This window comes from Grammomys surdaster, unplaced genomic scaffold (assembly GCF_004785775.1).
Source record: "Grammomys surdaster isolate TR1022 unplaced genomic scaffold, NIH_TR_1.0 61, whole genome shotgun sequence".
Taxonomy (NCBI): domain Eukaryota; kingdom Metazoa; phylum Chordata; class Mammalia; order Rodentia; family Muridae; genus Grammomys; species Grammomys surdaster.
In genome coordinates, this window is record NW_021604563.1 from 1,155,449 (window position 1) to 1,174,234 (window position 18,786).

Below are 18,786 nucleotides of genomic sequence, written 5' to 3' on the forward strand. Positions count from 1 at the left end.
GAGGAAGTTAATGCATGAAGTTATCTATTTTGTTTTCCTGCTATGTTTGGTGATGTGGTGGGTGTGTGTGTGTGCACATGCGTGTGTACCTGTGCACGCACATATGTGTACCTGTGTGTAGAGATCATAGGTCAGTCTTGGGTTTTGTTTCTTAAGCCATTTACCATGTTTTTTGAGATAGCATTTCTTACATGACCTGGTACTCACCATTCGACTCGGCTTGCTGAGCAGTGATTCCCATAGATCTGCTTATCTCTACCTCTCTGCTGGGATTCCAAGTGCACACCACCACATCTGGCTTTTTTTATATGAGTTCTGGGGATCAAACTCAGGTGTCAATGCTTGATGGCAAGCAATTCACCAGCTGAGCCATCTCCTCAATTCTTAGAGGTAATCTTGTTCACAGACTGCAGAATCCTCTAAAGAAGGGCCATCACCAGGGTACTAAAACACCTTAGCAGAAGTTCTTGCCCACAAGCTAGTTGGAACATCTAGGAGGGAACATCCTGCTGTGGCTAGATGATGCTTCCCAAAATCCCTCTGGAGAAAATGTTTTTCTAACTCTTGATGATGAAATGGTTTCAAGGACCATTGTTTTTAAGCCTAGCATCCTGGAAAGGGAAATGACAAACAGCTTCAAGAATGTTTTGTAGATCCTAGTCCCCCCTCTCCTGCTCCTAACACAATTAACTTTGAAAGAAATCTATTTATACTTGTTCAAAGTGTCCTGCTTGTCTGTTTCAATGCTGCCCTCTGCTGTTACCATAGAGAAGATGAACAATTTACAACACAGTTAAGGAATGAATTTAGGATTTACTTATCTGAAAGACTTTGGAAAGCTAGGTAGAGCCTCCAGTCAGGGAAAGAAGACCTTCTGTCTACAACTCACTGCCCAGGGCATGTCCTCAGTCCCTACTTACTTTCATAGGCTCCTCCAGTGCTACATGAAGTGGAGACTGGCTTAGGGAAATGAATATTCTGCCCTCAAATGTTGCCTGGAACGATCCTAGATCCAGCAAACCTCACCCCCACCCGAGGGCTGCTCCCAACAGTGGGAAAACATTTCCTCCTCAGATTAAGCTTCCTAGGACAGTTGCCTCAGCCACACCCTGGCTCAAGGTCACTCGCATATGTCCCTCTGCTCAAGTCTACGTGCCAGCTCCTGGTTGCTCAGCAGGTAGTCATCAATGAATGTGAAGATTTCCTCAGGGGTGACAGGTTCCATGTAGCGTTCCCGGTCAATACCTTGCTTGTCAATTAACACCATGTTGAAGTAGGATCGAGTGAGGCGCTGGAATTGCCTAGACAGAACAGTTCAGAGATGTATGAGACTGTGGTCCAAGTTCCACAAGACTTTACTACTCCCCTCTGCTCTTTTATAGCTCTGCTCCTCCTTGTTCCACTGTCCTGCCAACCCCCTGCCCCCCCCCACCCCGACCCCCATTTCAAATCCTTTTTGCTTATTTTCTTCTGCATTCCTAGTCCTGGTAGCCTTTCATGTTTAGCTTTCCCTCCTAACCCTAGCCTGCTATTTCTTCACTGTGTTTTCCACTTAAAGCAAGAATATTGCCTACTGCATGCAGCCTGCACGGAGCAACTCCAGGAGGCATGTAATTGGAGAACCTATGACTTGCATGCATGTTTTGTACCTAGGAGCCATAACGTTGATTAGCAAATCATGTTTAACTCTTCCATCTGTAGCTGCAAATCTCGGTCCTCACTATTTCTTAGTCTCTTTAACTGCCCTGAATTGTTCTGTCCCCATTGAAACTGAATCCTAGAGGTAGGTATTATTTCTCAGAGAACACTGATGCCTTTATTGGACCTGAGCATAACTGGGGGAACTGTAAGGCTGATAATGGATAGATAATGAGAAAAGTCAACTTCTACCACCTGTTGCCTATAACCTTTCTCTTTCCAGATAGATATGGTTCAGATTTCAGTGACCAAAGATGCTTTTTTCTCCTTTGGAGACTGGAAGTAAACAGAGGAGCTCATAGGCAGAGATCAGAAGCTTCCTAACGATTCTAGTCTGGAGTGGAATCATTTGTGTCTCTCTCAGTTGTGGCTCTTCAAAGTCACCTGAAGTACCTTTATGAAAGCCCATACCTGTGCTTTGAGGCAGACCCTGGCTGTGTGTATTTTAAGGCTCTGTTTAGTTCCTTTAGAACTGAGAATCACTGTACTTATCTAGCTATTGTGGTTCAAACACAAGAAATGCCTCCAAGACACTAAGTCAAGTCTGTCTGCTCAGCCTTGCTCTTGGTTGCTAGTGTCCTGTATCAGCTTCTTGCCTATCCCTGCCCTGCAGCCTTGAAGCTGGCACCTGAGCTCCTCAATGATGCCTGCTGATAGCTGTTGTTCCCGGATGCGCCCCACCTCCTGAGGTGGCTGTCCCACCAGCTCAATAATGGTCACATGCCGCAGGTCTAGTCCACAGGTAGATTGCTGGGAGAGAGAAAGAACATTAAATAGAATAGCCTTTTGTATTTATGTTCTTAGGCTGCTTCGCTAACCCCCCCCAACCCTGTGACTCCATTAAGGCAACATGGGAAAGGAAAGGTTTCTGCAATGATCACACAATCTCATACACAAGAGATCACAATACTATGAAGTTTGTATGACCCCTTACCTCACATTCCTGAAGTACTGGCTTCACAAAAATGTTTTCTTTATTCTACTTAGCTGTCTGAAATGTATTGTGCAACGTGCAATAGAAAAGAGAAACAATTCTTGACAGCCACCTAGTCTGGTCTTTTTTTATCAGTCTTTAACCTACCTCCCCATCTCTCCCACTCATCAGATAAATTCACCATGCAACTTCCTTGCTTTCCTTTTCAATATCACAGCACTTAGGTACTGGCAGTGATAGACAGCACAGATCTGGAGCTAGCTAGCTTGAATTCAGTCCCAGCTCTACCTCTTGGGCAAGTCACTGAATACATCTTAGGGGCTGTTGTGAGAATTAGTTGTATATGTGTAAAAGCATTGCCAGCCATTATGTGGTACTTACCCAGAACTTATTATACAAGTGAAATTCCTTAGAAACACACCTGTAGGTTATTCTTAAATATTTACATTTGCCCATAGCAGTTTAACAAGCCTCTCTCCATTCCATTCCCAGCCTACACCCAGTTCCTTGATATGTCTACCATACCATACTTACTGACTTTTCCACAAAAACACTTTTTAAAATGTGACCAATATGCATAATGATAAAATGAATCAAAAACTATCCACAAAAAAGTAGGAATATGTAGGTTTTGTGTTGCACAGAGTAAACTTTTTCCTAAGCCATCCTGAGGCAGAAGGTCCCACCTGCAGCATAGAGATTTGCATTTTGTAGTATCGATTGGAGGGATCAGGAGCAGAGACTATGAGGAGTCGCTGTTTCTCATAGAACTGATCCAGGAGGCCAGCAGCTGAATTAACGTTGACATTAATCTTCATAGCTAGGGCAGAAGCACACGGTCAGTCGGAACATGCCCTTCTTCTTCACCCCTGAAGGCATTCCGGTCTTGTACATCCTTGCCCTCCCTTCCTTGAGGTGAATTCCAGAAGGAAACCTGAATATTTTATACTCTTCTTTTTGAGGTATAAGGATTCTTTGGGGGAATGTGCAAAGAATCTATTATTAAGAATCATCTATTGCCCTAAAATAGACCCATCACAGAATCTCTATTCTCATACCACATGCATTGATATTTGACCCCTAGACCATGGAAGGAGTTATTTCAGAGTGCCTTTGAGCCATAACCTAGTCACTCCTTTCCTAGTTTCACTCACGAGTACAGACAGGTGGTGATCCTGACCACTGTCGACTTGACTGGCAGACTCGGGATGGGGTCCCCTGGCGTTCATAACCACCATCACAGTGGTATTCACAGATGGCACCATAGTTGTCCCCCGCTGAGCTGCAGGTGAGGTAGCCGTGCTGTGGTGGTTTCAGAATGGGACAGCGTCTCACTGCCAGGGAGAAGGTCAAGTTAGGGATTATATATCTCTCATAGTCAGGAAGTGCTCTAGGGTCCACTCCAGGCTTTTTAGGACAAGAGACTTGAGGTAATCTGAATGAATAGATTTTCTGTGTTTTCAGTAGCCAGATGGAGATACAATTTTCTTCACTAAGGAATTAAATTTGACATTCAAAACCCAGATTCCTAGTCTTTATAAACACACACACATATGCACACACGCGTGCAGGCACTCACGCACACACGCAAGCATTCACGCACACATACACACAGTCATCAGATGACTGTAAATGTTTAAAAGAGAATATTGTCATCTATGTTTGTAGACTTTTATAGATAACCAGTATAAATATGACCAACTTGCAGAATGACTTTCCTTCTCATGGGACCCGATCTCACAATCAATATAGCACAGGCTGAGGAGGATTCTCTGGGGGGGGCAAGAGACCCCCAAAGTCACTATCTGTCTGCCTTAGCTTCCCAAGTGCTAATCTTACAGGTATGTGCCACCACACTTGGTCACACTTACTTTTAATAATGTGTAAGTTAGATGAATCAATGATTGACAGACTGCTTAAACCAATCACGATACAGATTTAGAGCAGAATTATTATGTTGTACTTAAAAATATTTCTGGAAGCAGTATCAAAGAACATGGGGATATTACTTGTGTTTTAATGAAAAGTGGAAAGAGTAAGCTTAAATTATATATTGTAAGTATGTATAGAGAGAAGATTAGAAGGAAAATACTAAGATGTTACCAACATTGAGCCCTGGAAGATGAGTGTAGTAAAGTATTCTGTTTATGTGTTGTTTTAATTTTAGTTTTGAGATTACATCCTGCTACTTAGCCCAGGCTAACCTTGAACTTGCTTTCCTCTTTCTGCCTCACCTGCTAGAATTATAGGCATGTGCTACTATAACTGTTGTTTTTCAAATGTCTATTTATAAGCATGAATTATTTTAAAGATGACCAAAAAACGAAGTGAAACTATGTAAACAGAAGCAAAGAGGAAGGGGACCAGCAGGCCACCAACATTATCATTTCTGTAGATAGACACGGCAAGGAAACAACTCATTAGACTTGATCATTTTGAATACTAAGAAAAGAAATGGATGTAGACTATTTGTGAATTGTATCTAGATTTGGAAGGACGATAAAGTCTTGTTGGAGAATCAAGCTTTCTAGAACAATTTTATGCTGATGTAATATAGGTTTTCTTAATAAGTCTGTTTGATGAAGTTGGCTTTTCCTCAATATAAAAAAGAGGAAAGAGCTGTCGTGGGTTTCTTAAGGTCAGGACAGAGCAGGAATTTGAACAGTGTATAGGATGAGGAGCTGTTTTTTTTTCTTCTGACCTTGTACTTTTACAATGAACTTGCAGCTGGCCCGGTTGTAGGCTCGGTCATAGGCAGTATAACGAATCACATGCTCTCCTTCAGGGAAGTGAGAACCAGGCTCTGGACCCCGAAGTGTCACCCTGCATGAGACAGGGTGAAGGAGTTACTGAACAACTAAGGGAAAGATAGTTAGAATTGAGATCTGAGGCATATCTTTTCCCCAGGCTCAGCCTATATTGTCTGATTGTGTGAGCACAGTGGGGTGTTGGAAGATTCTGCTATTTAAAGGCCATAGTCTACCATGTCTAGGTAGCTCCCCTGAGCTCCATGCAAAATGGAGAACTCACTTTCCCAGCAGGGCTTCCTTTTCTCTACCTTATCCAGTTGGCCCAGCCCCCACACTCTACCGGAGAAATGTCACTTAATCCTTGGTGAAGTTACAGACTCAACTTCCTGGATTGTGTCTCCATGCAAATGAGGCATCCCAGAACCTTAAGCCTCAGCCAATAAACCTTCACTCTAAGAACCCTTTCCCACTTTCCAAGGTTTATATAGTCCTTGTTCTCCCCAAATAAAGAATACAAACTGTTTCATTGAATACTGTCTAAGAGAGCGGTTTCACTCAATGCTGTCTAAAAGAGCTGTAACACTGAAATCCTTGAAGAAGATCTTCTCCCCCCATACCCCCCAGAATTCACTGCTGGACCAGGATCCTGCTGACCCACCCTATCAGGACTGTGCTCCATCGTTCACTACTTCATGTACAGCAGTGCCTGGACACTCAGAGGGAAGAAGTGAACCACACTGGGGAACTGGGAGAATCTATGGGGGGACACAAGAGGCATGCATGACTAAAGCTCACCTGGTGATGGTACCATCAGCAGAATCTTTCACTAAGGGTGGGTCCCAGTATACTCGAGCAGTTAGTTTCTCTGGCTCTGCCATTTTCTCACGAGAGTGAGGACAACGAATCTTGGGTGGATCTATGTCTGCCAAGGTTAAAAATCAAATGTGGATTTATAGATCCCCTGCCTTCCCTTGTGGAAGCAGTATAACACAACACTGGGTAGATAAAAGAACAAAAGTTCACCTTTCTCTAGCAAAGAGGGGAAAGGAGCCTGGTTCTATAGGCAATAATGCTATGCCCATTCTATATTGTCATAGTGAAAAAACAATTCTGTGATTAGAATTCCACATCTTCTGTGAACATAATACCAGATCACCTTTAGCAACCGAAAAACTGGAGCTACCAGCATTTACCTACACATACAGGCTCGCCTCCACTCCATTGCCCATCTTCCATGCAGATGCGGCTGCGATCGCCTTCTAGGTGGTAGCCACTAGAACAGCTATAGTCACAGCGGGAGTCAAGCAGCATTCCATTGGTGCAGGTGTAGGTGCCACTAGTGATGAATGGCAGTACATGGCACCTCATTTCTAAGAGAGAACCAAACAGCAAGTTCAGCACCCTGTGGGACTATCTGGAGGGGATGCATGAGTATCTACCACAGTGTGTGTGTGTGGGGGGGCATGTTTATATTCAACAGAGAATATAGAAATCTTACCCAGCCTGCCCTTAACATTTTTTGTGGAACTGCCTTTCCCTCAAATTGCCTTTTTTTATTTTCATATTACAAAGTAAAACAGCAATCTGAGTGGGATGGAGAATGAGGTCTAAAAAAGTAAATCAGTTGTCTTGAGTGCATGCTTATGAAAATAAGACCTCAGTTTGCTTCCTACCTTCACCTCTTGCTCTGTGACTTAAGAGACACTGCTTCATTTCTCTGAGTCTTACTGTTTTTATTTTTTACTCAGTAAACTACATTTACCTCCCAGGGACAGTTTAAGGGAAGCCTCAGCAATGGTTAATTTTTGTTTCTTGCTTCTTAGATGCTGGGTCTTCTTCAATTGTTATATGCCCTAAAGCAAGTTCAAAGTTCCTTGGCTGTACACACCATTAAGCCAAGGCTCACTTAGATGCCACAGTCAGCTAGCTTTCAGTCTACTTGAGTCAGGCCACTGTCTAGAAGGCATGGTGATATTTAATAAAAGTGGAACATGTGTGCTTTCAAGACTGTTAGCATAGAATAATTGTGAGCCCATCGTTAGTCTTGTTTGAGATAACTGACATTTGAGAGAAGTAAGCCATACACATTTCTTTAGCTTATCTAAGTCTTACATAGAGTTTGAATGTTAGGACTTTTAAGAAAAATTTTATATAGGCTTTGTTCATTTTTCTTCTTGACTAAATGAAGCTTGAAGATGAGCGCATTGCTTTTCTTTCCCTCTGCATTTGTTATGTAAAAATCACACCCAAAAATGACCCCTTTGAAACCAGAGCCAAGGAGAAAGCTAAGTCTCTTCAGATGAATCCATTTACTCAGTATTATGCGACAGTGAAAACAGTAGATTCAATCATGAGGAAGGTCCAAGCTTAAGACAGGACTCAACTGTAATAGCCACCTCATAGAAATGGGTACATCTCTATGCTTTCGACTAGTTTTATGCTTATAATTCATAGCCTTATATCTTTGTCAGTTCAATTCAAATTCATTTTGGAAATGATAAGGTCGAAGTCCTAAAGCAATGTACTTATCCTGGTTTGAAGGCTCACGGTAGTGGCTTCTTTTTGGCCATCCACCTTCTTCTCTCCTCCATAGCTTCTTTTTTCCCCAAGCTCATTTATCTCTGAATTCTCGGCACATATGCATACAGGTGTGCAACATGCATGTGCTCACATTTAAAGTTTCAATCCCCTTAGCCTATTAGCAACCTAAAGGGAGTTGAGGAGCTGAGTGAGCTCCTGAAGCACCCCGTGCACATGATGTCCTTCAAATGGTATTTGCTGACCACATATGGAAAGACAAATCTTGCTGCCAAAAGGCTGAAGAGTTTCAATAAGAGGTAGGGGTTTGGGAGATGAAGCGAGATAGAATTCAAGATATGTGTGTATTTGTGTTCTCATATCATGCTATTGAGGACTCTTCTTACTTTAAAAAGAAAATGAAGCTGGCCAGTGGTGGTGCATGCCTTTAATCCCAGCACTTGGGAGGCAGAAGCAGGCAGATTTCTGAGTTTGAGGCCAGCCTGGTCTACAGAGTAAGTTCCAGGACAGCCAGGGCTACACAGAGAAACTCTGTCTCAAAAACAAAAACAAAAAAAAATGAAGACTAGCAGATGTCTCATCAGCTTTACTGGCAAGACCTCTAAGGCTGGAGGCTAGGAAGATTATGACACTTGACCACAAGTGGGAAGGAGTCTGGAACACATCCTTGGAAGCTCTAAGAGGTGGCCCAGGCTTAGATCAGTTAGTTCCTCGTGGCCAAGTCTTATCCTCCCACACACATTTCTGGGTTCTATGAGTCAGAGTGGCTGGCTGTGACTTAAATATCCTCATACAAAGAAAAAGAAACCACAATGTCAGGAAGAGGAAAGGTTCTGTTGGAGGCTTATGGAAAGTTACCAACTTTCACAGCGTAAAACATCCAGGTATATACCTTCCATGGCCAGCAGGCTAACTTCTCTCTCATATACATATTGGTATATATATGCTCACATGCAACTTACGCCTGCAGTAGGCAGTTCCAGACCAGCGTCGGCTTGGCAAACATTGCACTGACTTCCGTCCAATCAGTCGAAAGCCCCGGTCACAGGAGAGCTCACAACGTGTGCCTAGGCTACTATGATAATTTCCTCCCCTTGGTGAGTAGCATGTGGCTTCTCCATCCTGGATATTCAATGTGTAACACCATCGGGGAACTGTAGTAGCAGAAGAAAAGTAAACTAGAAGTACAGTAATCAACCTTACACGAATGGTAGCTACAGGCAACTCAGTAAAGCTGGGAATAGGAGAGGTAGCCCTCCTCAGGGAGGAATACACTGATTTGTTGTCTAGTACCTTAATGGTCAGACCTGAAAACATGCATGCAAGTAACATTATATGGACTAAATAGGCTTATATTTAGGAATGTGTGTGTGTGCGTTTGTGTGTGTGCGTTTGTGTGTGTGTGTGTGTGTGCGCGTGCGCGCACACGTGAGCATGCACATGTATACATACAAATGTATGTATGCATACAATAACAATTGATGGATAAAGAGGACGTAAATTTGAAGGCGAGTGAGGAAGAGGTATATAGAAAGGGAAGGGAGAAATGTTGTAATGAAAACACAACTTAAAAAATAAATAAAATCAACAAAACAACAGCAATGGTAAAACAGTATGGTGGTGTCAAAAGGGAAGAAACAGAATTCATTGGAACAGAATAGAGATCCCAGAAATAGACTTAAGTAAGTCAATATAATTTTGGACAAAGGTGCAAAAATAATTCAATGGACAACTTTTCAAAATAAATGGCACTAGAGAAATTGGAGTTTCAGGTGCAAAAGAGGCAGAGGAGGAAAACAACTAGAACCTAAATCTCACACCTTACTCAAAAGATTTCATCAAAATAGATGTTAGATTTACATGGAAAACAAAAAGAACAGAGCTTATGGAAAATTAGAAAATCTCTGGGATTCAAAGATAAGCAAAGAAGCCTTAGAAATGATTCCAAAATCATAAATTATTAAAGAAAATCAATAAACTGGGCCTTTTCAAGGGTAAAAACTTTTGCTCTATGAATAAGCTCAAGGAAAATGCAAAAACTGGGAGAAAATATTTGTAAACCACATATCACACCCACAACAAAAGACTAGTGAATAGAATATAGAATATAGAAAGAATTTTCAAAACTCAATAGTAAAGATGTGGGCAAAAGACACAAAGAGACATATTATTAAAGATGATCTATGAATGATTAGTAAACATATGAAAAGATGTTCTGCACCATTAGTCAATAAAGAAATGCAAAGCAAAACCTCAGGGCAATATCATTAATAAACCCCAGAGGATGTCTAATGTATGGAATGATAATACAAATTGCTAAAGAAGATGGAGAGAAACCAGAACTACAAATTGCTTGGGGAAATAGAAAAACAGTGGAACACTGAAAAATAGTAGTTTATCGAGAAGTTACATACTTTCTTTGTAAAGAAAGTTGACCCTGAGACTTCATTTCAAGGTGTTTACTCAATGGAAATGAAGACCTGAGTTCACACACAATCTTCCACCCTAATGTTTGAAGTAGCTCTATTCTCAATTGTCAAAAATTGGTTCTGTGTGTGAACAGCATAGCTACTGGGTTTATCTCTGTATAACGATGTTTTAAGAATAATGTGCTGATGCAGGCGACAACACAGATGAATTCTAAGTGTATTTCAGGAAGCTAGCGAAACAAGACAGGCAATACCATAGGCATAGAGTACAGCTCAGTAGTTGCCAAATAGCAGAGGTAAAGACAGAGGAGAACTGCAATGTGACAGCACGGTACATGTTTCTGAGCAGATAAAACTGTTCTTGTTTTCTGGTTGTGATTATTTTACTCTATGTACTGGTCAAAATTCATACAACTGTACACCAGAAAGTACATTCTGCTGTATGCAAATTTTAAATAATGGGAAAAAACTATGGAAGATGTACATGAGAGAAAGAACAGGAATGTGACCTCATAGCAGACTGCTGAGGACTGAAAGTCTGATCCCAGGTCAGTACAGAGCACGTAAGTTTACAGGGTGGTTCTATCATAAAGATGCCTTACTTGTAACAAAATAACTGACTCTTCCACTGGTTCTATGTTCTTTTTTATATTTTGAGATAGTGTCTGCTATATAGTCCATGCTGGCCTCAAACTCACGATTACCTGCTTGAATCTCCTGAGTGCTGGGATTACAGGTGTGCACCAGTACTCCTTGTTCTATCTATGTGGTTCAGAGTTTAGAGGGACACCAAGAAACAACAGGATAATGGCCTGCACAAGTTTACCCACACAGCATGGCACAGATCTGTTTGCCTAGAATTTGGAAGGCAAAAAGGACCATATAAGCTTATTTGATTTTCAAATCAGAGGGACAAGGATATGGGGAACATTTACCAAAAGCACATTACCGCCAGAAGGTCAAGGAACAATGAAAGGCTAGACCCCCAGTTTGCATGCAACTGGAGAATAAAGACAGATGTCAGAGCAAAACCTATTCTCCAACCAGTACCATGCTTGGGGCTTCCACTATTAGTTTAAGGCAGCAGTAGTGGCGGGGCTGCCATCTGGAGACACCATCTCCAAATTACATAATGTTGCTTAAGTGCTAGATTTGTGCAGAGCTGGTAATTACACAGCCACAACACATATCACAAGGACTTACATAGGAGCCTGGGACTTTAAAAGCACGTCTGTTCTTTTAGTCTCCCATATTGTGTTAAGGAAACTACACACCAGATTGAAACTGGTAGAGGAAACAAGAATGGAAGCCGGAGATACAAAGCTCGGAATCAATACAAAGAGAGAAACAGAAACCCAGCTAATGTAAATAAAGTTCAAGCTTGTTGGCCTAGTCTCAGAAAGACAAGTATCACATCCTTTTTCAGATTTGTGGCTCCTAGACTTTATACAGATGTAGTGAATTATGGCATGCAGGTACAAATGGAACTATCTAAGGGGAACAAAGGGGACCAATGGAAACAGTGAGGGGTGAGAAATGGGAGGGTACAGAGGTAGGGAGCAATTCATTCAACACATAATATATACTTGTATGAATTTTTTTAATTGCTAGTCCAGAAGAATTGTGACGTAAGGACAGAAGGTTGGGAGACAGGGAAAGGGCAAAACCACAAACTTATTTTTCAAATAAGGGCGAAGGTAGTCTCTAGGTAGTATAGCCTGGTGCCACTGATGAGACTGATAGCACAATGTTCTAGAACATTTCAAGGTGAGGCTTGTGAGCAGGCAGGAGCACTCAAGAACAAGTTATTCCAGAATGACCTGATTTCCTTTCTGGGTAGGGCCACCTGACTGGTAGAACAGGGATGATGACAGATAGGTTATGTGGAAGGCAATGAGGCATATGACAGACAATGCTTTCCATGCCATTGATGTGGATAAGATGAAGAAATACAAAAGAAGTAACAATACAGTTCAAGAGAGTCATAACTAGCTGAACAACTGGACATAAAACCTGCCAGTGGCAACTGAAACTAAGACTATGGGTAAATGCTTCATGGTGAAACGTCTGATGGGAAATGTAATCATATCGAGTCCTCACCCTTGTAATCCCTTTTGTGTCCCATAACTATTTTCTCTGCAACTGTACCATTTAAAAAACTTCCTGCAATTTAGAGGTGGTATCTCCAAACGGAAGTACTGAAAATAGATGCCACAGTGTATTTTTTTACTCATCTTTCTTCCATTTTCACATCCATTTCATATAGTTCTCCCAGTAGCCCTGTGAGGTATGCAGTCTTCATCCTTAGAGATGAACTTTCCCAGAGTTCCTTGGGAAGTAAGGGGCAGGATGGAATCCAAGCTTTGTTTATTCTAAAAAGAGGTTATTCTACGTATAAAACTTGTCACTGCAGCTGCCATTTTGAAGTATCTATTAACCCATCCACATGTTTCATATTGAATCCAAAGTGCAATTAACTATATAGTAAAATGTCTCCTCTCGGTCCTTCTCATATGCTGATGCTCAATTCCTGTTCCAAAGAATCCATGGTAACAGTTTGTTTATAGATATAATGCAAACCCTTGCACAGTGTCTTAACTTTTCATTGTTTTTTTTTTTTTGACACATTCCCACCACATTTTGTGGTTCTTGGGATCAAACCCAGGACATTATGCATGCTGGGCAAATGTTTTATCACTGACCTATAGGCACAGTTCTAACTACTATTTTTAAAGTGATTAATGTGTTTCTGAAATCTTTGCATATCACAACATACCAAGTGTGCACTTTATTTAAATGGAATAACATTTATAGAACACTTAGTATTATGAGTGGCACATGATAATAGCTTGTTCAGGGTTAAGAAACTAGAAGGGCTCTCTTTGTTAGGGTATAAAAGGACAAGAAAGTCTGACAACAAGGAAAAGACCTTCTCTGTGGTAAACTCAAGGTAACCCAGAGAGTTACTAGTTTGCTAAGGACTGAGACAAGCTGTGGGGAAGCTGCTTAGCCACTCAGCAGACTGAGGCTGCACCTCCAGACTAAGGTTTCTGACTCCTGATAATTGAATGGCAGAAAGTGTAAGGATTGTGAAAACAATACCAAACTATGTGGACAGTTATCCCTAAACTAAGGGAAACTATCCCTTTTCCTTGTTATCTCTTCTTTTTAGCTTAAAAAACAATTATATTTTTAATGAAAGACATGGAATAAGCATTTGTGATCAGACAGACCTCGCTTTAAATGTCCATTCTGCCTTGTTAACTTCTGTCACTGTAAGCCTTCCCTGAGCTTAGTTTACTGGTCTGTAAAATGGGAGGTAATAAAGCAGCCCCATGTGGCTGTGGCGAGAAGCAAATAGAGTCCCACACATGTAATGCCCACTCTCTGGAATGGTGTTCTCTAAATCAGTGTCTGGGTTGGAGCCACTGTCTCTCTCGACTGTCTTCAAACATCAATACACTGTGGCATCTATTTCCAGTACTTCCGTTTGGAGATATCACCTCTAAATTGCAGGAAGTTTTTAAATGGTACAGTTGCAGAGAAAATAGTTATGAGGCACAAAAGGGATTACAAGGGAGGCCAGGACCTCAGGTTGTACTTTTCCTGGCCACTCCTTTCCATGCATCATTGATAACCTTGTTTAGTTTGTTTTATGCCTGGAGACAAAGTTCCAAAGATATCTACTGGACACTAGACACCAAGGCAAATGCTATTGTGTGGCATATAGGTTTTTTAAAGAGCTTTTTGATCATTTAAAAGTAACCAGTAAGGCAGGTAAGGGGTAGTAATGAGGATGCCAAACCCTTCAAAAGTACTTCTGGGACTGGAGGTATGGCTGGGTGGTAGAACATTTGCAAAAGGCCCTGAGTTTAATTCACAACACCACATAAAGAAATACCTTTTACATTTAGTGATTTTTAGTATCTTATTCTTTCATTTTGGGTTCCCAGGAGGCTAACAGTCACCACCTGCTTTTCATATGCTTCTGTGGGAGTGATATGGATTATTCCTTTTGTTAAATAACCATTCTGTTCAGAGCAATAAACAGTATATAATGAAGGCCAGATGAGTGAGTTATCTCAGCAAACAAACCAAACATTAATTTCAGAAGAGGTACATAGTAGATATTTAATTAAATAATGAGGGCCAGCAAGATGTCTGAGGAGGTAAATGTACTTGCAAACAAGCCTGACAACCTGAGTTTGATCCACAGGACCCACGTGGTAGAAGGAGAGAACTAACTCCATGGCAAGTTGTTCTCTGACATCCACATGTGTGCTGTGGCACACTCCCTTCAAATAAATGGATACATTAAATAGAAAAAAAAAAAAAGAAAGAGTTGTCGAGGGAAGGCCTGATGTACTAAATCAACTTTGGGGAAAAAAACAGTATACCACCCTAGCTAAAACACAAATTTCATGTGGGGAAATGGTTTAAAAAGTGGTCAAACTAGGACCCAGGGGCAGACTTTGCTTTAAAATGGGTTTACTAGGTCACTGTGTTAGGGAAATGCAGAAATGTGAGCCTGGGAATCTAATTAGTAAACAATAGCCTTTGTCCATTATGAAGTAATAATAATTCTAATCCCATGTATTAAAGAAATGATAGGTCTTGGTGAATGACTAGTAAGAAATGATGAGAGAAGAGGGTTAATTAAATGTGCTGGGGGTTATTAGAAATGACACTAGGGTACTTCGGGGTCTGAGTCACTAAGAAGGTGGTGGTAGGATTATCAGAAAGTAGAAGTAGGATAGTCAGGTTACCGTAGAACTTTTTATCAGATAAGACAAAAGAATTCTCTTTTAGACATTTCTAAATGGGTATCTAGCAGTGTTAGAGATGCAGTCCTGGAGATCTGGAGCTAGGTCAGGGATGTCCAAAATTCAGATCCAGTTTTCTTCTTTCTATGATCACTATTCATACCTCATTTCCTATCTTGGCTTCAACTATGACCAGAACAGAGAAATTACCATGGGATCCAAGGAAGGAAAACCATGAAGAAAAGGATGTACTTACTGCTGCTTGAGAGACCAGGGAGACTGAAGCTCAAGGCCATATGATTTGGAGATCGAGAGAGAACTATCATTTTCAAGATGTGGTGTGTCAACTGGAGATATGTGGGTGGATGGGGAAACAGGCAGCAGGGAAGTTAGAGTCAGAGGTAGTAGTTGTGCACCATTAGCAGTACAAAGAAGATAAGAAAGAATAGCTTGAAAGATAGAAGAACCCCATGTTAGGGTCACTTCTCTACTGGGACTGCTTTCTCAAAGGTCACCATTTACCACCTAGGCAACTAAAATATTTCCTATCCTTCAGTTTGATCTTTCTGCAATACTTAATGTAGATGATCCCATACACTTTCCAGATTTCTAAATTTTCATCTGTAGCTTTTGTAATATTCCCAATAGACAGTCTTCTACACTGACCACTGACTTTCCTTCGCTGATGTATCTTTCCCTTCTATACATATCTAGCAATGTCTTTCAAGGCTTGACCTTGGTTCTCTCTTCAGAGAGCCTTTTTTATTTAAGCTGGGTATTCACAAAACTTTCTCTTTCAGCTATCAGCCCAACAACCTTCCAAATATGTGTGTGTGTGTGTGTGTGTGCGCGCATGCAGGCAGACATACGTATTCTGACAAGTGTGTTGTGTCCGAGTTTCCCTATCTCTTGTGGTGCTGGAGATTGGACTCAGGTTGTCAGACTTGGCAGCAGGATCTTTTACCAGTTGAGCCATCTCGAAGGCTCCTATCATACTTTTTAAAGTTTGTCTTTCTGAAATGGTTTTCAACAGTCCTCTTTGGTATTCAGAATGGATTCTTCCAGGCATTAGTGCAGTCAATCTTATCATCTGCTTTACAACATCTGTGGAATATATCCTTTTACTGTGGCACTGGGAATCAAACACAGGAGAGCCTTCTACACTCCATGAATTCACCGTGTTATTGGGCTACACATCTAGCCCCTCTGGGGTCCATCCTTACTCTACATTTATTTGCTCCCAGACTCAAATATTTCTACATAATATTGTTGTAACTGATTCTTGGCGAGTCTCCCCAACTCAGGCTCTCCTTCTACCCCTTATTTTCTAAACAAAATAACCTAGTGTTCTGAAATATCTTTTACAGTGTTACTCCCCTGTGAAAGATCACATGACTACTCTTTAGCGTTTGTAGCATAACAGATAAACTCTTCTGTGGGCCCAGGAAAGCACAGGCAGAGAGAATCATAAATTAAAGTCGTATTAGACATCACCTGACCTAAGTTGCTATCAATTCAGGAAATACTATACAGTATTCTTTCTGACTTTCCGTGTAAGGACTCCTAAGTCATGGGACCTTTCCTACTTCACTCTTTATATTCAAATCTCTTCTCTGCTACTCCACCCATATTCTATCCCTTCAAGTTAGTGGGATTTCTTCTTAGTCTCTTAGTGCAGTAGATTTTGGTTTACCTTGATATCTTTGGCCATCTGCTTTGGCAAATGTCTATAACCTTTTCCAGTTCATAACAATCTGCCCGTTTTCAAGGCCTATCCTGGATGTCATCTTTCATGAATGACCTCTTGCCTGAATTCTTATACTTTTAGTTCATTTATGGCTGCCACAGTTTCACACTTAGTCGCTCTACATATGTTAATTTTATTCTCACTTGACAACAAACAGAGTGCAAGCTCCTTGAGGGGGCAAATCCCTGTTGTATCCTGTGTATTTCCCACAGGCTCACCCTGCACAGGAACAGATACTCAGTCCATACTTAGTGATTCCTTCAGGCTAGGGAGGTAAAACCACACAGCAAGTCAGTGACCAAATTTATAATTAGAAATCATAGCACACCTGCTGGGTGTGGAAGTGCACGCCTGTAATGTCAGCACTGAGGAGTCTGAGGCAGAAGGATCTTGAGTTCAAAGCTGTCTAGGGATGCATGATACCCTGTCTCAGGAAAGAAATGAACAAAACGAGAGGGCTTGGGGTCATGCTTAAAAGCAAACAAAAGCAAAATCAAAACAATGGCAAAGAAAATCATAGATCTTGATGATTCTCTGAGCTCAGTTCTGACACATATGAGGTAAGCATGGGCAAGGATGTTTCTGGGAAGGTTCAGATCTTAGAGGGCAGAAAGCATCCTTCCTGAGCTTAAGAAACAATAGGAATTACCTCTGTAGTCCAGGGCACGGGCAGCGGGGACCTCTTCTGCATATACTTCATTGTAGCTTTCATCTGGAGAGTAACCTGAGCCTAGAATTTGGAAGAAAATATAGACATGTATTCATCTCTCACTCAAGTACTTCCCAGTACCCTCACTCTTGTCTTTTTCTTAGGATCTGACACTTCATCATAGAGTTGCCCAGTAATTTGTAAAGCTGCAGACTATCTGTGGGTGATCCTGATCATAGGAGGTACACAGAGAGCAACCTCATAGGGGTGAGGTGTGGTGGGGGGCTCATTGGTAGTACTAGAAGACTTTCAAAACAAAAGTAGCTGAACTCCTTAACCACTTATCAATTCTTCCAATCTTGACTATGTAAACCACCCAATTCCCTTGCTGCAGCTCATACACCATCTTAGTGAGTAGCCAAGCTCTGGGGATGCACTGTTGTCCCAGCTCTGAGGAAATAATAGAACCTAAGTGTCTTCTCCAGTGACAGACATTGCACACAGTTTTCACCGGGAAACAATATTTCAAGTTCTCACTAGCCTACAGGACATATTAAGCACCTGATTGTAATTGCTAGGGAGGCAGACGGATGGCTTAAAGGGCAAAGGGGAACAAGAACACTTTCATAAGCACCTTATTCTGGCTTGGAATAAAAAGAGAAGTCAGAGTAAGGTTTTGTTTGTTTGTTTTTGTTTTTCTCTCCTCAGTGCTACTGATTGAAGCTCAGGCTTCACACGTATAGTGCAGTGGATAATTTCCTCTCCTTCCCCTCAGGAGCAGCTTTAGCAGTGAGCTGCTGAACTAGAAAACATTCACAGTCTATCTTCTTCCATTCAGTTAAGTGGCACAGTCCCTCGTGGTGGCAGGTCTGCGGCTGTCTGGGAGACTAAACAGTGTGTTCCACCAGACGCAGGAAATCAGTCATGAGTATGAACTAATTGGAAAACAATTTAGTTCTTTCCATAGCAGAGTTTCCGGGAGACCTTCTTTAATGCCCCTGAGCTCTCGTGCATGTGCAGGAAGAGGGCAGCCAGCCTAGTTGCAGTCTGGAGATAACTGTGCAGTTCCAGGAGAAGGCATGCTTACAAGACAGAGCTGGGCTTTAAAACTGGAGACCTTTGACCTATGTAAACACACAGAGCACAAGCTTGTGGCCTTTTCTTGGGCAGAGGCACAGGGCCTCCTGCAGTAAAGAGAGAGAGGGAGGGAGAGCGAAAGGGGAGGGAGAGGGAGAGGGAGAGGGAGAGGGAGAGGGAGAGGGAGAGGGAGAGGGAGAG

General features: G+C 41.6%; 1 protein-coding gene across 1 annotated transcript in view; it reads right to left on the reverse strand.

Moving 5' to 3' along the window:
- Window positions 1-793: 793 nt before the first annotated feature.
- The window catches only part of Srpx2 (sushi repeat containing protein X-linked 2), a 24,083-nt gene continuing 6,090 nt past the window's right edge, over window positions 794-18,786 (reverse strand). The window contains exons 4-12 of the mRNA XM_028781215.1: window positions 17,509-17,589; window positions 8,883-9,074; window positions 6,576-6,752; window positions 6,178-6,304; window positions 5,334-5,455; window positions 3,787-3,966; window positions 3,319-3,452; window positions 2,327-2,448; window positions 794-1,301 (exon numbers count right to left, since the gene is read on the reverse strand). Of these exons, the coding sequence (XP_028637048.1) occupies window positions 1,121-1,301; window positions 2,327-2,448; window positions 3,319-3,452; window positions 3,787-3,966; window positions 5,334-5,455; window positions 6,178-6,304; window positions 6,576-6,752; window positions 8,883-9,074; window positions 17,509-17,589 (1,316 nt within the window). The 3' untranslated portion in view covers window positions 794-1,120. The remainder of the gene's footprint in view (window positions 1,302-2,326; window positions 2,449-3,318; window positions 3,453-3,786; window positions 3,967-5,333; window positions 5,456-6,177; window positions 6,305-6,575; window positions 6,753-8,882; window positions 9,075-17,508; window positions 17,590-18,786) is intronic.